This window comes from Pseudozyma hubeiensis (assembly GCF_000403515.1).
Source record: "Pseudozyma hubeiensis SY62 DNA, scaffold: PHS4, whole genome shotgun sequence".
Taxonomy (NCBI): domain Eukaryota; kingdom Fungi; phylum Basidiomycota; class Ustilaginomycetes; order Ustilaginales; family Ustilaginaceae; genus Pseudozyma; species Pseudozyma hubeiensis.
The window spans coordinates 286,793-304,879 of NW_012133786.1; the positions used below are offsets into that span (position 1 = coordinate 286,793).

At 55.7% G+C, this 18,087-nt stretch overlaps 12 protein-coding genes across 12 annotated transcripts; 7 read left to right on the top strand and 5 right to left on the bottom strand.

Moving 5' to 3' along the window:
• Positions 1-157: 157 nt before the first annotated feature.
• On the bottom strand, positions 158-1,258 carry PHSY_000223 (phosphomutase-like protein; the record flags this gene model as incomplete). Its single annotated transcript, XM_012330865.1, has 1 exon — positions 158-1,258. One exon carries the CDS (start codon positions 1,256-1,258, stop codon positions 158-160), a length of 1,101 nt encoding a protein of 366 aa, XP_012186255.1.
• A 311-nt stretch (positions 1,259-1,569) lies between these two features.
• Positions 1,570-1,896, top strand: PHSY_000224 (hypothetical protein; the record flags this gene model as incomplete). The annotated part of the gene is made up of 1 exon (XM_012330866.1): positions 1,570-1,896. The coding sequence occupies one exon, from the start codon at positions 1,570-1,572 to the stop codon at positions 1,894-1,896; it is 327 nt and encodes a 108-aa protein (XP_012186256.1).
• A 549-nt stretch (positions 1,897-2,445) lies between these two features.
• PHSY_000225 (aspartyl-tRNA synthetase) lies at positions 2,446-5,439 on the bottom strand (the record flags this gene model as incomplete). Its single annotated transcript, XM_012330867.1, has 1 exon — positions 2,446-5,439. One exon carries the CDS (start codon positions 5,437-5,439, stop codon positions 2,446-2,448), a length of 2,994 nt encoding a protein of 997 aa, XP_012186257.1.
• A 1,089-nt stretch (positions 5,440-6,528) lies between these two features.
• On the top strand, positions 6,529-6,882 carry PHSY_000226 (hypothetical protein; the record flags this gene model as incomplete). Its single annotated transcript, XM_012330868.1, has 1 exon — positions 6,529-6,882. The coding sequence occupies one exon, from the start codon at positions 6,529-6,531 to the stop codon at positions 6,880-6,882; it is 354 nt and encodes a 117-aa protein (XP_012186258.1).
• A 730-nt stretch (positions 6,883-7,612) lies between these two features.
• Positions 7,613-8,686, top strand: PHSY_000227 (hypothetical protein; the record flags this gene model as incomplete). The annotated part of the gene is made up of 1 exon (XM_012330869.1): positions 7,613-8,686. The coding sequence occupies one exon, from the start codon at positions 7,613-7,615 to the stop codon at positions 8,684-8,686; it is 1,074 nt and encodes a 357-aa protein (XP_012186259.1).
• Positions 8,687-9,720: 1,034 nt separating this feature from the next.
• PHSY_000228 (hypothetical protein) lies at positions 9,721-11,094 on the top strand (the record flags this gene model as incomplete). The annotated part of the gene is made up of 1 exon (XM_012330870.1): positions 9,721-11,094. The coding sequence occupies one exon, from the start codon at positions 9,721-9,723 to the stop codon at positions 11,092-11,094; it is 1,374 nt and encodes a 457-aa protein (XP_012186260.1).
• A 160-nt stretch (positions 11,095-11,254) lies between these two features.
• On the bottom strand, positions 11,255-11,848 carry PHSY_000229 (hypothetical protein; the record flags this gene model as incomplete). The annotated part of the gene is made up of 1 exon (XM_012330871.1): positions 11,255-11,848. One exon carries the CDS (start codon positions 11,846-11,848, stop codon positions 11,255-11,257), a length of 594 nt encoding a protein of 197 aa, XP_012186261.1.
• Positions 11,849-12,254: 406 nt separating this feature from the next.
• Positions 12,255-12,905, top strand: PHSY_000230 (ubiquitin carboxyl-terminal hydrolase; the record flags this gene model as incomplete). Its single annotated transcript, XM_012330872.1, has 1 exon — positions 12,255-12,905. One exon carries the CDS (start codon positions 12,255-12,257, stop codon positions 12,903-12,905), a length of 651 nt encoding a protein of 216 aa, XP_012186262.1.
• A 65-nt stretch (positions 12,906-12,970) lies between these two features.
• On the bottom strand, positions 12,971-14,143 carry PHSY_000231 (succinyl-CoA synthetase beta subunit; the record flags this gene model as incomplete). The annotated part of the gene is made up of 1 exon (XM_012330873.1): positions 12,971-14,143. One exon carries the CDS (start codon positions 14,141-14,143, stop codon positions 12,971-12,973), a length of 1,173 nt encoding a protein of 390 aa, XP_012186263.1.
• A 192-nt stretch (positions 14,144-14,335) lies between these two features.
• Positions 14,336-14,614, top strand: PHSY_000232 (hypothetical protein; the record flags this gene model as incomplete). The annotated part of the gene is made up of 1 exon (XM_012330874.1): positions 14,336-14,614. One exon carries the CDS (start codon positions 14,336-14,338, stop codon positions 14,612-14,614), a length of 279 nt encoding a protein of 92 aa, XP_012186264.1.
• Positions 14,615-14,810: 196 nt separating this feature from the next.
• PHSY_000233 (succinyl-CoA ligase subunit alpha) lies at positions 14,811-15,869 on the top strand (the record flags this gene model as incomplete). Its single annotated transcript, XM_012330875.1, has 1 exon — positions 14,811-15,869. One exon carries the CDS (start codon positions 14,811-14,813, stop codon positions 15,867-15,869), a length of 1,059 nt encoding a protein of 352 aa, XP_012186265.1.
• A 235-nt stretch (positions 15,870-16,104) lies between these two features.
• PHSY_000234 (glycosyl transferase) lies at positions 16,105-17,613 on the bottom strand (the record flags this gene model as incomplete). Its single annotated transcript, XM_012330876.1, has 1 exon — positions 16,105-17,613. The coding sequence occupies one exon, from the start codon at positions 17,611-17,613 to the stop codon at positions 16,105-16,107; it is 1,509 nt and encodes a 502-aa protein (XP_012186266.1).
• Positions 17,614-18,087: the final 474 nt, after the last annotated feature.

Sequence of the window (18,087 nt, forward strand, 5' to 3'; positions counted from 1 at the left end):
AACCTCATTCTTTCCAATCACACAGCTGACGATGGTGTAATCAAATCCGAATGTGACAATGAAGATTGAAGTGTGAACAGCTGCATGCAGCGGCACGGCTTTTTGAAAGCAGAAACATCCCAGCAGCCTAAGCTATGCGAAAGTACCGCGCCCTTCACTAGTTGGGAGTAGCCTTGATCACCAGCGGGATGAACGCTCCAGTAGCAGGGCTGATCGGGTAGTGGCCAACGACCCTGAAGATGCTCTGCATGACACCCGAGTGACTCGTCAACGACACAACCTCGTCCAACGGCGCTTCGTGCCACATCTGCGTCAGGGCCTGCTGGATCCTTCCGTCCAAATGGCTGTCCTCCTCCCTCGTCGTAGTCCAAAGTTCATCCTTCTCCGCGAAACCAGGTTCGAATCGAACGTTAGGGTAGTCTTTGGCGAGTTGAGACTTGGTGCGGCGTTCATCGCACGTGTGTTCGCCGTACTCCTCGCGGAAGAGCTCCTTGACCAACGGCGTGGGCTTGCCGACAAACTGGGAGTAGATGCCCTGCAGAAGGGGGCCGAGTCCGGCAGGGATCTGGCCAGACTTGACCTGGGAGAGGACGTTCTCAACTTGGGCCGAGACGTCAGCAGGGAGCTTTCCGACCTGAGAGAGGATGCTCTTCAGCTGGGACTCGAGGCCGGCGGGGACCTTGCCTTGGCCGAGCTGTGCCAGAAGACCTTGCAGCTGAGCCTCGAGACCAGCGTTGCGTGGCTGAACCTGCGACGCAGAAGCCGTGTCGTTCGGGTTGTTCAAAAGCAGCTTGTCGTACGAAATCTCCATCGTCGACAGAGCACGGCTCAAAGGGCTCGAGAACAGCTTTGTCGGCAAGGGCGCATGATCCTGTTGCTGCAGCATAGCCACCCATGCATCGTGCACCGCCTGGGCCTGTTGAATGCCCAGCGGTGTCAACCTAGCATCGGGTCCCCAAACCAGCGTACCGTCTGTGGTGAGTTCGGACCAGTACGAGTCCCATGCCGTATTGCCGTACTTGCTCTGAGCTACATTGTGGAAGCCCTGACCATGGCGTCCAGCGAAGAGGAGCTTGTACGAGGATCCATCGGTAGCCAGGCCTTGCGCGTTGAGCTCCAGCAGTCGTTGCGAGAGGTCGGCCCAGGTGGTGTTCGAACGAAGGCCAAAGTTGGGCGCGACGGCGGGGAGCGTGGTGCCCTCAACAGTATCGTACTGGAAGAAGCCTGTGTAGGTGGAGAAGGTGTACGACGTGGACATGCTGAAAGAGTTGACGAAGGGAGCAGCCTGAACGCCAGAAGCGGCGACGGCGAGGAATGCCAAAATGGCCGAGGAGTAGACCATGTTTAGAGTTGAAAGTAGTGTTAGTGGGATGCTTTGATGAACGATGACAAGGGCGAAAGGGAAACCTACCTGATTGGGTGTCTATATATGCGTCCCACACCTAGTCGTCCAGCGAGCGACGTGTGTTGTAAGCGTTTGGTGAAGGATGTGCAATGAGAAGGAGTGCAATTCGCACGTGCGGACATGCAACGGTCAACGTCGGACCGATTTTCCTCGTCGCACGCGAGATGGTTTGCTCGATGCGAGAAGGGTCTACCTGTGTAGCCGAGCGTTGGACGAACCCGGACCTGCCTGGAGCCTGCAATCGTATCTCGGAAGAAGATAGGACCGACAGTCGGACTTCTCACAACCTCATCGGCGGAGAGAAACCTCAGGGTCCTTCTGGGCGCACGTTCAGCGTGTCGATCTGGGCGCAAACAGACCCTGAATCTGCCAGAAGACCCAAAAGGAACGGAGTTGTTTCGAGGATCATCAACCCCAAGATGAATCCTCGCACACCTTGCTGTCTGTTTTTGGACCGAACTCTCTGCATACTTTCGGTCGTGCTGAGTTGACCGAGACCAGAAAGTTACCTTGGCGGGCAGCGCATCACGGCGGGAGCTACTGCATGAACAGCTTGCACGTTCCAGGTGATATCTCCGCACGGCTGCGAAACGAAAACGTGTTCGAATTTGGCCCTGTCTGATTCGCACGCCCAACCTGACGTGCCTGATTCTTCTCACCCACCCGTCGGTCAACTTGCGCATGAACCGTGTGCTTCTATGAGATCTTCGAGTCTGGTTCAAACCTACGGCTCAGCCAGCCCTACTCCGCCTCACATTCATTCTCCTGCTCATCAGCACCTCACCTAGCTGTCGATGATTAGCTGAAACGTGGGCGACGGGATTGTTTCGCAAGCCCCTCCCTTGACCGGCTGGTCAACTCTGAACCCTTCCCGACGCAGGAACGCTGATCAACCCTGCCAGGTTCGCATTCCCCTCTCAGTCGAAGATCTGCACAGGTATGTCGGGATCGAAGCGAGACACAAGCATGAAACTGAGGCAACGTGGTATCATATGAAAAACCGGTCCGGAGGGAATGTGCAGTCTATTTACAAGATTCTGCTACTGCTTGAAGAAGCCAATGATAGCCTGAATGCCGGCGGGCGAGAGACCGTGCCGTGGGTAGCAGATGTACACCCTGTCCTCCACCGCTCCGAGCTTCTGCCTGAATTCGCCCTTGTTGGTGAGCCTGTTGTGCTCCGCCAGCGAGTTGTACGCCTTGGTGAGCCACTTGGTCGTCACCTTGCTCAATCCGTGCTTGGCCACAAGCGTCGAGGTGGCAGAAGCGCCAAATGTCATCTTGCTGCCAGCGTTGCTCTCCATTGCGTGCAAAACGACGTGTTCGATGGTGCCGTTGGGCGCACCGGGGAAGTCGAGCGCCCACTTGATGTGCCATCCGTGCTGCGGCGAGAGCTGATGCAGAACTACCATGGCGCACACTTGGCCGGAGGCATCGCGTGCAATGTAGTAGACACGGTGCGACATGTCGCGCCACGGGTGGACGTCGGTCATGTGCACCTGCTCGCCCTTGCGGTTCTTGCGCCAGTCCTCGATTCGGGCGTCGGTCTCGCGCACCACCTCGTCCGGCACGTTCTCGCTGAGCGTGTAGTCCTGGATCTTGATCCCCTCCTTGCGAGCGTGACGCACCTTCTTTTGGATATCGGGGTCGTGCCGTGCCGGGTTCTTGGCTGGGTCCTCCACGCGCTCTTCCGCCGAACAAGAGAGCGAGCACCAGTTGAGTTTGCCGCCGAGGATCTCCTCAACCTCTTCGGACACCATCATCCAGATGGGTTTGAGTTTGGCTTCCTTCTTGATGAACTGCAAGAAAGCCGAGATCGCCTGCGAAAGCTGTGCCTTGTCACACAGCGGGTCGCCGATGATCATGGCGTAGCCCTTGAATGGCGAGTAGCCTACCGCAGCACCCGTGTCGGGGTGTCGCCACACCTTGTAGCGCTCGTCGAGCCACGCGGTGTTGGAAGCGTCGCCGTAGTTGGCGATGAGCTTTTCCAATGGCTGCATGTCGCGCAGCTCACTCTCACCATCCGCCTTGAGCGCAAGACGAGGATGCTTCCAGGGAGGCGGATTAGTGCTAGCTTCGGGATGACGAAGCTCGTCCTCGTCGGCTTTCTGGAGCGGCAAGCTACGAGGATCTCGGTGGAATAGCGATCCGTAGCGGACGTCGCCCAAGTTGAGATAAAGCATCACCAATCGCTCAAGTCCTATACCGCAGCCGGCGTGAGGAGGTGCACCAAGACGGAAGCCCTCGAGGTACTCCTGCATACCCTTGGGCGAGATCGAGAGACGCTGCATCTTGCGCTCGAGCTCTTCAATGTCGTGGATACGCTGACCACCTGTGCATATCTCCTGACCACGAATGAAAATGTCGAACGAGTTGGTGACCTTGGGATCGTCCTTGTCCTCCATGGCGTAGAAGGGTCGGACGGAGGAGGGGAATTTGTCGAGGATGTAGTAGTCGGTATTGTACTTTTCCTTGATGAGCTCACCGAGTCGGATCTCGGCACGCGTGTGCAAATCCTCATCCTCCTTGGGCACGCTGCCGTCTTCTTCGACGTAACCCGATTGGACGAGCAGCCTGACACCCTGCGCAAAGGGAAGGATGAGCGTATCCTCGGGGTACACCAGATCTTCGTGGGGGAAGTGGCGCTTGATGAGCTCGCGCTCGGCCTTGAAGCTGTCTCGCAGCGCAACAAAAATGCTCTTGAGCATGCCGTCAATGACGCGGATGGCGTCGTAGTAATGCACGATCTCCATCTCGATATCGAGACCCGTGTATTCGGTCAAGTGACGAGCAGTGTTGGAGTTTTCGGCACGGAAGACGGGACCAATCTCGTATACGCGCTTGAAGTCGGCGGCGATACACATCTGCTTGAACAGCTGCGGGCTTTGAGCCAGGAAAGCAGGGCGACCAAAGTAGTCGAGGCTGAAGACGCTGGAACCAGACTCGGAAGCTCCACCTTGCAGTTTGGGGGTATGAATCTCGAGGAAGCGGTTCTTGTCCAGGTGAGAGCGGAAAGCGTTGCAGATGGCGGCATTGATGCGGAAGATGGCCTGAGAGGTGGGTGTTCGCAGGTCGATGATACGATTGGTGAGACGGACGCGCTGGGTGAGAACGGGACCTTCGTGACGCTCGATCGAGTGGTTCTCGTCGCGAGGTGCGCCTTCGCCATCCGAGTCGGTGCCATGACCGCTGTTACTACCGCTGTGGTCATCGTCGCTTTTCTTGAGTACGAGATCGGCATCGTAGACGTTGAATGGCAGCGACTCTTTGGGCTGAGCGACAAGGTAGAGCTGCTGCACCTTGACCTCGGCTTGCTGGGTGGTAGCACCCGTGATGGGCTCGCGCGGCTTCTGAAGCTTGCCGCGAACGACCACGATAGATTCGAGCGGCAGTCTCTTGGCCCATCGTACCATGTGACCGGTGATGACGCCGTTCTCTTCCGCGAGCACTGCTTGAATGGTGGAGATTTGCTGTCGGAGGACGATAAAGACGAGGTGTGAGCTGATATCACGGATGGTGTGGATGCGAGCGCGCAACGTCACAGTGTCGCCAATCTGGGCATCGTCGCAGATGGTGAAGATGTTCTCCCATTGGTCGTGGGTCTTGTTCCACTCGACAGGGTACTGCTCGCCGTAGCGAGCGCGCTGTTCGGGAGTCTCGATCTGGGCGGCGCGAAGATCGGACTGCTTGCGGGCCATGGCGATCCTCTCCTTGACCTTCTCCTGCTCGATGGCTTTGCGCTCCTTCTCTTCGATGCGTTGCGCCTTTCTGACGGCGCTCGGACGCGGCTCATCGAGGCTGCCGGCACGCGAGGTTGACCTGCGTGTACCAGGAAGTGAGTGGCCCGAAAATATGTGCGAGAGGCGGAACTTCTTGTCCGGCACGTCGGCGCTCTGTGTCGAGTCCATGGTGGATTTGGCAGAGGGAGGTGCGTTGGGAGTAGTCTGTCCAGTGGCAGGAGTGCTCGACGTACGAGAGTTGCCATTCTCGGCGGGCGACGAGTCGCCGGTGACCTTAGCTACCGCACGCTTCAACATGATTGCAGTGGTGCGAGGAGCCCTCTAGAGGCTACTTGAATGTTATAAGACTGTGGTTCGCGGTACACTGCAGTGCAGTTGGAAATTCCGTTCGGTAGCAGCCCACACAGTCGAGACTGGACGTGGAGGTGTTACCGAGTAGCTGAGGCGCTGGATGGAGCAGAGGATATGGTGGTAGCACAAGTAGCACGGGGATGAAGGGAGCTAAGACGACGTGCAGACGTTACGGGAGAAAGGCGATGGTAGGGGGGTGAAGAGAGACACAGACGGCAACGAGGACAAGGGCCGGGCCGTTATAAAAACGACCCAAGCAGTGTTCGCTTGCGTGTCGCTTTTAGCGATCCGACCGACTCGAGATGAAGCATGATGACTGATTACAGATCGGACCCTGATTTGAAAGTGCCTCCCTCACATAGTGCAGTGCACTTTCGCTTCGGATGATCCGCCAAGCCAAAGTGAGACCATGCGACATTCAAGCACTCAACAGCTTGACTGCATCGCTCAACACTTACAGCTGCTCCTTACCTCGCCCAATCGGTACAGTCGACTCAGGCTGCTAGGCTCGATCGGAAGTGCCTAGCCGTGGGTCGATGCAGGTGTCGCACAACCTCGAATCAATTTCTGTTGCACCGGACACGAACCGCTTCTTGTGTCTGGTGGTTAACGTCGACATGCAGTTTTTTCTGGCTTCTGTCCTCCACAATGGAAATATCTGGTGACAGGCGATGTGCCTGGCGAGGGAATGATCCGGCAAAAACAATTGTTCGAAAAGTCTCAGGCTCGGAAGTGAATAGCCGTCCGTCATCTTTGCTTTGCACGGATGCAAACTCAGTTTCGTAGGTTTTCGACGTCAACTGGCCCGGCCGGCTGGCTCGTCTGCCTCATGACCCTGTTATCGTGAAGCCTTCCTTCTCCAGCTTGGAGATGGGAGTGTCTCTTTGTCGTCCCTTTCCACCGATCACGGACGGCTCATGTGCGAGGGCGAGTCATGCGGCGCTTCACCAGCCACTGCAGGCTGAGTCACTTCGGTACGTCGCTCTCGACGCCATGTTTTCTTTTCTAAATTAGGAACACCGCAAACTAGCGAGAATGCTACCTGTAACGACGACGGAGCAGCGCCAAACCAGTCAGTCGATCCGCCTGTTTTTTTGGCGGTACAGATTTCGGGTAAAGGAGTTCGCTAACGGCTCGACAACTTCAATCCAGACAGTCTGTGCCCAGTTTGGTGACGATGCATTGCAAGCCGACGTACCACGCCGTGTTCGACGTTTGAGTTCTCCAACCCACTGTCCTTCCAATCCGAGATCCCGGCGATCCGGGTCGCCAATACAAGATTGTCACCCACAGACGTACTCGATTCTCTTCTCAGAAAAGAAAGGAAAGACGCAGCAGCAGATCTACGTCACTCGGCGTTTCGGATGGAATTTCTCAAATGAAATGTGAGAAGCGACGCGAGTTCTGGCGACAAACTCTTAACCGCGAAAAGGCAGCGTCCAGATCCGCGCTGGAATGCGGAAAAAAAACAAACAGCCTCTCGGCCACACGATTCCGAATTCGGATGGGCCGCTCCGAGCGGCTCTGGGACTGAGCTCGCCCGCCTTCGCCGCCCCTGTCAGAGCATATGTGTAGCACCAATTCTGACAGAGTGCACACCGTCGTACAACGTGGCAAGCGTTTGACTGGATGGTGAATTCGCCGCGGAGTTGCTCACGAACCCGGTCCGCCTGACTCCTTTCTCTCAGCGTGTGGCTTGATCCTCGACCACACAGCCAGGCAGTGTCAAGAAGCTAGATCCGTCTTGTCGCTCGACAGCAGGGCATCAGAACAACTTGCCTTAGCCTTGCCGTGTCAACTTAGATGACAAGTTCCGATGCTGACAGCGAGCATGAGGCTGTCTATCTCCCTGTGGACGGAGCTAACGCTCTAACATGTCCACTGAACGTAATTGCAAGCTGCACGTCTATCAGATAGCAGCAGCTCGGAACCCGGAACCAGCGAAAAATTCTACTCACCAAAAGTTTGCAGCCGAAATTCTTGGAACTGAGCTGTTCTCGACTGGGCTATGTGCTGTGCTGGGCCACGAGCATCGTCGTTGTCAACATCATCACCATCCAATTACATCTCGCTCCCAGGCTAAACCGACTCCAAGAAGATACCAGCCCCGAACATCACGATGTCACCAAAGAAGCGATCCCGAGCATCTTCAATAGCGTCGAACGAAGTCGGCGGCAGCGGCGGCGTCGGTGCCTCTTCCAGCCGTGCTGCCGGCACCTTGCCAGCCTCGGGACCGCTCGTACACGCCTCGCAAGATCTGGACGACTTCCAAGCGTCTTTCTGGCGCTACCAGATGGATCTCGTGGAGCAAGGTGGAGATGCTGATGGAAACATCGTCGACTTCAAGTCCGGTCTGCCAACGCAGGGTCAGCTTCCCCTGGCGCGCATCAAAAAGGTGATGAAGTCGGACGACCAGGTCAAGATGATCTCTGCCGAAGCACCCATCTTGTTCGCTCGCGCTTGCGAGATCTTCATCTCCGACCTGACATGTCGCGCTTTCCTGATCGCCGAGGAGCACAAGAGGAGGACGATCCAGAGGTCCGACATTGCAGGAGCCATCGGTCGATCGGATCTGTTTGATTTCTTGATCGATATCGTGCCGAGACACGAGAGCGTTCCTAGCAGTAGGCTGCCTGGTGGAGGTGCTGCAAAGCGTGAAAAGACGGGAGAGGGAAAGGGTGTCGGTCGATCGAGCGCAGGGATGGGGGAAAGCAGAAGGCAACAGCAGGACGATGCTGTCTCTTACGATGATCGCCTTGTGCACGGAATGGCGAATGCGTATGACGATGCAGACGCCTCATCATCTGCAGCGGCATTGGCAGAGGAAGCAGCTGCTGCATCTTCATCAGACTCTTTCCATATCCCGCATACTGCAGGCGCAAACGTCGACGTGGGCACTACGCCCATGACCCATTGGATCCACGACACCTCGGCCGACGAACACTCGTCTCAACCCGACCTTCCGCCGCACTCTTCTCATCACGCTTCGCACCCACACCATCACAGTAATGCCTCAAATGTCGCAACACATCATCATGGCGGTCATCACCACCATGCTGCGCATCACATCGCCGGTCATCACTCGCATCACCACTCGCCATTTGATTACTCGTCGAACGCGGGAACACCAAACAGCGTTGGAGCTGGTAGCGCAAGCGGTGGTCCTTGGTCACATACTTTCTCTGGCTTTTGATCTTCCGGCACAGCAAAAGCTGGCAAGCTGCTTCTCCGACGAATCCCTTCCCTAAACCTCTTTCAGACTCGCGTCGTGCCTTTCTCTCTCTCTGTACCATCACTGCATTGGATATCTTGCTCGTAGAGTCGTCACATGTTGCTCGATCGATCTCAGTTCTGTACTATCGCAAACACAAACCTTGCCCACCTCCTTGTCTGAGCAAGTGCGTGTGCTGGTCCGAAACATGAATACATATGCGGAACAATCTCACAGCCTTAAAGTGGTCTTTCGATCCGGTCTCGTAAAGCAATTTCCGCCTGAACCCTCTTCGTCGAACTCACCTGAGGAGTGTCAGATAGCGACATGCAACATGCGAACGTCTCACATAGAGTTTCACAAACATTGCATTCTGCCAGTCCAGCAGACGTAGGAGTTGAGGTGCCTCAGACGCGCCTCTATGGAGGTGCCGAAGAATGCGGGGAAAACTTCTAGCCACTCTATGCACAGTCCTCTGTCCCTTGCAGAAGTGATTGGCATATCGTCCCGAGAATTGCTCCATGACCGCGGAACAGGTCCGCCCTTCTGGAGAACAGGTGTCGAAGGATTAGAACAAAAAACCAAATGCTTGGGCGGTAACATATGCAAAGAGCAGCTGACATGTGCATCCCACCATCCACCTCGCCTAGCTGATTGTGCGTTGAAGACGCCAAGGGTCCAACCGCTTTTTTGGGTCGCACAGGGCATCTCCATGCTTCGTCCTTCCCCGCTCTGGTTCGGACCTTGAACTGCAACAGACAATTGCCTTTCCCTCGCCCAGCGCATGCTCTCCTTCACCTTTAGCCTCACCACCATCGCATCTCCTGATCTCAGAACACTGTCCTCCAACACGATTGATAGAGATGGTCAGCTGGCAAATCTGGGCAGCTGCATTGCTTGCCATCCATCTGGCTCGCGTCCACCTGCAACGTTTCTCGCGATATCGTCACATTCACGCCCGCTATGGTTCTCGCTACTCGCTTCCCGGCGTTCCTGCCAGTACCTCGAAACCGCGCATGATCGATTCGTACAAAGGCGTTCGCGATGCTCAACGAATCGTGCGGTTGTCTGGCAACATGGACTTCCCTTTCACATTCACAAAGTCGCTCGAATTTGCATTGTTCCGTACGTACGGAATCCCGACTATTTCTTCGCTCTTGTTGCATACGGGCCAGTTGGGAAAAGCGGAGAATGCGGGCAGGCGATACGTTGATACTTCTGGATTGATCCAAGCCTTCATGACATTCCCGGTGCCCAGGCTGGACCTGCCGAACGGCGGCGAATCCGAGTCGGCCAAATTAGAGGGTCAAGGTGAGGATTGGGAGCACTTCGGCGAAGACCCAAACGATCCACGATCCTCGATCGCTCTAGCTCGTGTCAACTTTCTCCACGGCAGATGGAAGAACAAGATCTCCAACGATGACCTGAAATACACTCTCAGCACGTTCGTCATCGAACCGGCCAAATGGATCGATCGATACGAATGGCGTCGCCTCTCACCACTCGAAAAAGAAGCACTCTTCTCGCTCTTCTACCACATAGGTCGATGCATGAACATCACGGACATTCCAGAGACCCTGGAAGAGTTTACCGAGTGGAGCGAGAACTACGAACGTTCCAACATGGTCTTTCAGCAGTGCAACAGAGATGTTGCGGACCACACTACGAACTTGCTGCTGTACGCGCTGCCGAGTGCACTGCACGGATTCGCTCGGAAGCTGGTCGCATCGTTGATGGATGATACATTGCGAGAAGCGATGGGTTACCCACGTGCTCCCGGCTGGATCGTTACGTTCAAAGATGTGTTGTTCGGCATCCGTGCCACGGTGACACGAATGTTGATGCTGCCGAGACGCAAACCGCTGAGCAACGTTCCGATCGCATCGGATGAAGACGGACACGTGTTTTCGATCGAAAGCCTGCTCTCGGATGGGATTCCGGCTGTATGTCCTGCGTCTGGAGCTCGCGCTCAGGACGGCAAAGTATGTCCTGTGGGCGGTCATTTGCACGTGGCGGCAGAGAAGCAGGACGGGTTCAAAACGGCAGCTTGGAGGATGGAGCTGTCGTGGTACGAGAACGAGCCTGTCTATGCGCGCGCTTTCCGCAAAGGCTCTATTGGATGGTTGGCCGAAGAAGTCAGGATCGCATTGGGATCCTTGAAGGCGGAGGACAGGAGAGGTGCACAGCGATGGATGCCGCCGACGCTGCCGGTGCCAGAGGAACTCAAGACCAAGGCTGAAAAGGGAGAGCCGATCGCGGGCCTCGGTGGATTCCGTTTGGAAGAGATGGGTCCGAAGGGATTGGAGATGAAGGGCCGTAAGGAGGTGCTCGAGATGGCGGAGAAGCTGCACGGTGGCAAGATCGAGGGTAGGTGGAGCTTCAGCCCCTAAGACCCGTCAAACGTCTTTGTTCTGATGTGGCAGTCCGATTGGAACGATTTGAGTCATTTGCGCTTGTGATGATATCTGCTTGTGTGCTTGCCATACGTGAGGTGAACTTAGACCGGGGGTATACTGGTATCTTCTTCAGCTTTTGGTCACTAAGCATCCATCAGGACTTCGCGTCCGCCTCATCCGTGTCCACCTCTATCAATTCTGGAAATGCCTGATCCAGCGCAGCGTCCAGGCTACTCTTGTAGCTCTCCACCGCCCTGTGTTGACCGTAGCTGTACTGATTCTCGCTCGCCAACCTGTTGACAAAGTTTCTCGTGTGGATGTCGGGATTCTTTCCCGTATCTAGCATCTCCAATACGTCCTGCGGGATCATCATGTGTGCTCGATGCAGCTCGTCTTTGGTCGCATCAAGAGCAGCGAGAGCCTGGATGCATTCGTTGACTTTGTTGGCGACGAGATGTTGGGAGCCTTCTTGGACGTCGGCGGAGCACACGGCGAGTTGGTAGAGGAGGTCGACGACGGAGCGGACGCGCGTCTCGAGGTCCGCGCGTACTGCATCCGCCGGATCAATATCATTGCTAGCGGTAGACGTGTCTGGAAGGCTTGATTGGGTAGGATGGGATGGAGGAAGGCCGGCGGTGGCACTGTGAGTGGTGGAGCCGTTCGTGTTGCCCGGTTGCGGTTCGGGCGAAGGCGAGGGTGAGGTTGGAGTGATCTGACGTGGTCTTCTGTTGCCCGCCGCTGATGACATCTTGCAAGGTCCAATCCAGTACTGGGGCGTAGCAGCGAGCAGAGCTTACTGTCTCGCCACGGATGTGTGAAAGGCGAAGGCTTCCGGACAAGGGAATAAATGAAGGGTCTCGATGTTGGACGGCAACTCGAAGCAAAGCCAAGTCCGACTTCCGCATCGCTGCTCACTCTAACACGAGTTTCATTTTTCCTCGGTCCTCCACCTCTGAGAACTTGGCCGCAGCCTCGCACCGACCACCATCACGACAACCCTACCATCCCTTTCGACACTCCACAACACCACCGTCACCCTCACCGCACCCCTTCAAACAGCCGGAACGCATCACCTCGCTACCATGACCGAAACAAGGATGAAGTGGGTGCCTCTCGAATCCAACCCGGAGCTATTTACCAGCTGGTGCTCCTCAATGGGCATGGACACGTCAAAATTCGCCTTCCACGACATCTACGGTACCGACCCCGACCTTCTCGCCATGGTGCCACAGCCCGTCGCTGCTGTGCTCCTCCTCTTTCCCATCACTCCTTCCATGGAGAAGCTACGTGAGACCGAAAACGCAGCCGCTCAACCAGCCACTTCTGACTCGGACATCTTGTGGTTCAAGCAGACCATCGGCAACGCATGTGGCACCATCGGACTCTTACACGCTCTAGCCAACTCCTCTGCTTCCGACGCCATCAAGCCCGACTCGCCGCTCGACACTCTCTTCAAGAAGGCAAGGTCGACTCAGGACGCGGACGAAAGAGCGGACATCTTGGTCAACTCGAAAGAGCTGCAGACGGTTCACGAGGCAACAGCTAGTCAGGGACAGAGTCAGGCTCCCGAGGATCTGGACAATGTGATCTTGCACTTTGTGTGCTTTGTGAAGAGCAAAGATGGCGAGTTGGTCGAGCTGGATGGATCAGGCGGAAGAAAGGGTCCGATTAAGAGGGGGAAGAAGGTGGGCACGCAGGAAGACTTGCTGCCCGTGGCGGTGGACTACGTCAAGGAGAGCTACATGGCGTTAAATCCGGAGGAGGTCAACTTCAATCTCATCGCGCTGGGACCTTCTTTTGACTAGACCCGGCACACGTTCGGTCACTCTTTGTCACTACGGAACAATGTGATGCAGATTTGTCTGTCTCCTTAGAGATGACCCTGATTAGCGGCCTTTACGGCATGAGCAGCGGCAGCGTTGAAATCGTCATGGAAGGCGAACTCCAATCCGGACGCTTGCAGCACTTTGGCAGCATCCTCCGACCCTGTACCCTTCATCCTCACGACGATGGGTTTGGTGATCTTGTCGTTCTTGACGGCATCGATGATGCCCTGCGAGACGATGTCTGTTCTCGTGATGCCACCAAATGTATTGACAAAGATGGCTTTTACCGCAGGATCTCTGTTCAGCGTCTCGACTGCCAGCTTGGCATTGACGCGGTTGGCGCCTCCTCCACCGTCCAGAAAGTTGGCAGGTCTACCACCCGCAACATTGAGACCGTCCATGGTGGCCATTGCGTTACCTGCACCATACCCGAAGCATCCTACATTACCCTCGGGCAGAGATTTACCCGAATCGGCCTGCGTGGGTGTCGGTGCATCAACGTCCGAGAGCTTGACGTAGAACAGACCACCGTCTTCGGCGCGTGCAGTGTTACCGTTGCGCGGACGAGACTCAAAGTACGGCTTGAGCAAAGGTTGACGTCGCACCGCAAAGTCGTCGAACTCCATGTACGGCGCTACCACCTTGACGGAACCGTCGGAAGAAGGGATGAGGGTGAAACTGAACCAGAGACCTTCGTACTGGTCGAAGATCTTCCACATGGACTCGATGACAGTCTGCGCTTCTTTGCCAGCCATGCCATGAACGAGCGATTCGAGTGCAGAAACGGAAAGCGATGATGTTTCGGATCGCACAGCAGCATGTGCGATCGAGTCCGGCTGCTGTTGACGCAGCTTGAGCAGTCCTAGCCCTCCTTTGCCGAAATACGTCTTGTCGAGCGATGAGAGCTTGGTGACAGGAGCAGAGAGGATGCTTGGACCGTAAAACTTGCCTTTGCCTACATCGCTGTCAGCAGGCCAAGACGGCTGCGGATCACGATCCGCAGAGATGAGGACTGCTACGCCTTTGCCACTATCACTTGACGTGGCAGGATCGGTCTCGACTTGGACAGAGGTTGGGAGGTCGGTACCTGCTTTGGAGAGGAAAGCAGGGATATCCTTTGATTGAAGATGAAAGTCTCGAACACCAGATGCGACGCGGCCGGCGCCAAGAGCTGGACGAAGTACATTGCGTGTCGCTAGCCATCGTGGGACGAACATGCCGAATGTTGCTGAGGTCCTTGACAGCATGGTGATGATATCGCTCTTCTGCTATCGTGAGGTGATGGACTCGAAGAAAGAGCGCTGGGTCTAGTGTGTGATCACCTTGGCGTTGCCCTCCCAGATTAAGTGCAGTGTTGACAGGCAGATGTTCTAGATGTAGGCTGCGACTTGACATCGACGAGAGCGGTGATGACGGTCCTTCAGATTTGGGTTCGTCCCCGCAGTGCGACCGTGCGTGCGGGGATAAAACACGAGCGGCGGTGCGAATTTACGATGCGCGTCGCTCTGCTGCTGTTCTGCTGTTGCTGTGTCGCAATCCGAATTGGCGGTTTCGGCCGCCGAATTGAGCGAAATGCAATGCGGGAATTGCGTCCAAGCCGTCGTCTTCCCCGCACTACCGCTTTGTCCATCGCCAGAACGGCCCCACCAATCCACTCATTCGGTCGTCGAGAGCGAATCGAGGAATAAATCCTAGATGCCCACTTATCGACGTCGTATTCACGCTAGAGTATCGACGCAGCCCTAAGGTTGACACACACACCACTCAAAGGTGGTAGCACGCTTCTACTCGACCCATCGATCAGGTCGTAGGACATCTTCGCTTTTCGCCATTCTTCTCTCTGCTCCGTATCCTCGTTGGCTTGGATCCCTCCTCAACGTCAGCATGATCTATCAAACAAGCCGAAGCGCGATACGCAACCTCGTCGCTGCCAACAAGATCCCTTCAACTTTGTTGCGGCGAGGCTTAGCATCCTCTGTGCGTCTCTGCAGCTATGCGGACACAATTCCTAACCTCGCCGCCGGTCCACACTCCAACGTCATCGTCCAAGGTTTCACCGGCAAAGCCTCCACCGTGCACACCCAGATCTCCCTCGACATGGGCACCAATGTCGTCGCCGGCGTCTCTCCCGGCAAAGGCGGCTCCAAACACCTCGGTGGCCGACCTGTCTTCAACTCGGTTGCCGAAGTCCTCGACGCCGGCATTCGTGTCGATGCCACCTCCGTCTTCGTTCCGCCCGCACTGGCAGCCGACGCTATCATCGAAGCCATCAAAGCCGAGATCCCTCTCATCGTCAGCGTCGCCGAAGGTGTACCCGTCAAAGATCAGTTTCGCGTTATGGAGGTGCTGCATTCGCAGTCCAAGTCGAGGTTGGTCGGAGCGAACAGTCCGGGGTATTGCAACCCAAGGGGATGCAGGATGGGAATTGCACCCATGATCACCTGTGCTCCTGGTCCGGTCGGGATCGCTTCGAGATCAGGCACGCTGTCGTACGAAGCTGCGTATGCGACCAAAAGTTTGGGTCAGTCGTACATCCTAGGTCTCGGAGGCGATTTCTACCCGGGAACTCGTACCGTGGAAGCACTCGAGTTCTTGTTCAACGACAAAGATACCCAAGCCATCGTTCTCGCAGGTGAGATCGGAGGTACGATGGAGGAGGAAGTCTACACGCTTCTCAACGACCCCAATTGCAAGTACAGGCAGAAAGATGATAAGGACAAGTTCGTCAAACCCATCGTAGGCTTCATCGCCGGTCTCAACACTCCTCCAGGTCAGATGTTCGGCCATGCAGGAGCCATCTGGAGAGACGACACGAGCAGTGCCGTAGAGAAGAAGATGATGTGGAACGATGTGGGCATTCGAATGGCCGATGCAATTGCTGATGTCGGAAAGTTGATTCAGCAAGAGATGGATAGGTACGGAGTCAAGGCGAATAAGCAGTAGACAGAAAAGAGAGGTGCGATGCCTCTTCCCCTCCCACACCGAACCCACCGAACCGATGCTTTGTCTTCTTCATTCAAGAGCACTCTCATCGTGACACATCACAGACTTTTGGGTCTCATCAGAACCATGGATCTATATTCCCAAATACGCAAGGTCTAAACACATCGCAAGGAGAACAATGACTTGAAAGAATCAGATGAGCAAAAGAAGAACGGAACGAGCCTAGACGCGACGCTCAAGCAGCGCTGTTTCGCTTGGAGACGGCTTCCGACTGAGCCTGCGACGTCGCTAGCGAGTTGGCCGTCGAAGTGTTCTTCGAAGTACGAGCGGTAGGGTTCCACTTTTCGAACTTGATAAACTCTCGGAAGTGACAGAAGATGGCCATCAGCGACGTCACCGAGTACCAAATCGGTGTGCACAGCGCGAATAGGATAATACCACCCATGCCAGTGAAGTGCGAACGGTTCCTCGCCTGAATGCAAACCGTCAAGCCCAAGCAGATCAGGTTGACCGCCAACGCGAACATCGACAGAGCGTAACCGCCGAAGTCCTCGAAGTAGCGAGTCAATCCCTGCGTAGGGATGTTGTAGCAGATACCCGAAGCAAGCATGAACACCAGCTGCGAGTTGATGTAGAAGTAGAACTCGCGGTAGAGCAGCAGCTGGAACAAACCGACACGCGAGCGCCAGCCGTTGTTGTCCGAGTAGGCACCACGACGGATTGAAGGCATGGCGTGACGGAAGGCGACCTGCGTCCATCCCTGCGCCCAACGAAGACGTTGCTTGACCAGGGCGGGTAGAGTCTCGGGAGCCAGTTCATACGAAAGCACCTTGAGGTCATACTCGATACGAGCACCAGAGATGATAGCGCGCATCGACGAGTCGATGTCTTCGGTCAACATGTGCTTTTGCATTCCGAGCGTGCGAAGCAGCGATGCGTTCCAGTGTCCGTTGGAGCCACCGAAGAAACCGTACCCTTGGATTTCGGCACGACCAGAGTGCATTACACCGTAGATCAGATCGAACTCCGAGGCGATTAGCTTGGTCATGAAGGTTTCCGAGTAGTTGTAGATGCAGCAGCGTCCCTGGATGATATCGACACCTCCCTGCATGAAGCGCTTGGCGACCCATCGCAGCGCATCGGGCTCGGGGTAGTGGTCCGTGTCGTAGAGCGTGATGATCTCGCCCTTGCCTTCGAGAGTAAGGAAGTGATTGATGTTGTCCGCCTTGGAGGTGGACTTGGGCACCTTGATGATACGCAAGTTGGAACGTTCCTTGGCAAGGTCGCGAAGCTCGGTCTCGACGGGTTCGATGGGATACGGAGTGTTGTAGCAGACATTGATCGTCATGCGGTGTTTAGGGTAATTGAGCTCGCGAAGTGCGTACTTGACCTGACGCATGATGATCTCCTGCTCGTTGGGAAGGTATGCCACGAGCACCACGTCGATGAATGGCCATTCTTGGCCCTCGTCGAGCTTGAAGCCGTGCACCTTGGCGTGTCGCCATGCCTTTCGCGCATTGATCGAGGGCCGGATGCTCTGCATGGCTTCGGTTGACACGGACAGGGCAGTGAACGTCTGCAACGCGACCAAGGAGTACCAAATCGCTCGATGCAAGCCGGCAGGAATGAGCAAGTAGAAAAAGAAGGAGAGCATGCTGTAGCAGATGAGCATGATCATGGGCGTCCAGCCGTAGTACCACGCCGATGCTTGACGTAGCATCTTCGGCAACAAAGAGCCTGCCATCTTGTCGGATTATGAGCTTTCAAGACGCAGATCTTGAAACGCGGCGAATGTGGATCTCTTGAGGAATCGGTCGTTCTACGGCGTTGCTCGTGGCAGCGTAGTGGAGACTTTTGCTTGATGGTATATCTGACGTGACGATGGAAGGGTATGATATGGGTGAGGGTGATGGAGGAAGATGATCAAAACGTAGACAATAAACGGAGTGACCAATATCAAAGATCAATGGCCGAGGTTGGGCGAGAAGGATCCAAGAAGGAGAGTTATCATCAGCGAGTAACCCTGACAGATATGAGAAATGCTCACTCAGACAGCCCAGCACGCACGATGCTTTAGGCAAGAGCACAAATGTGAAACAGTGGGCGACAGCGGCGCCCTCGCTCTCGATTGTCAAGGAATCCGGCATGCGGCAGGTTGAGGGCCTCATTTTGGCTGGACGTGTCGGGCGTCTCGACATCTGCTTAGAAGACAGCAATC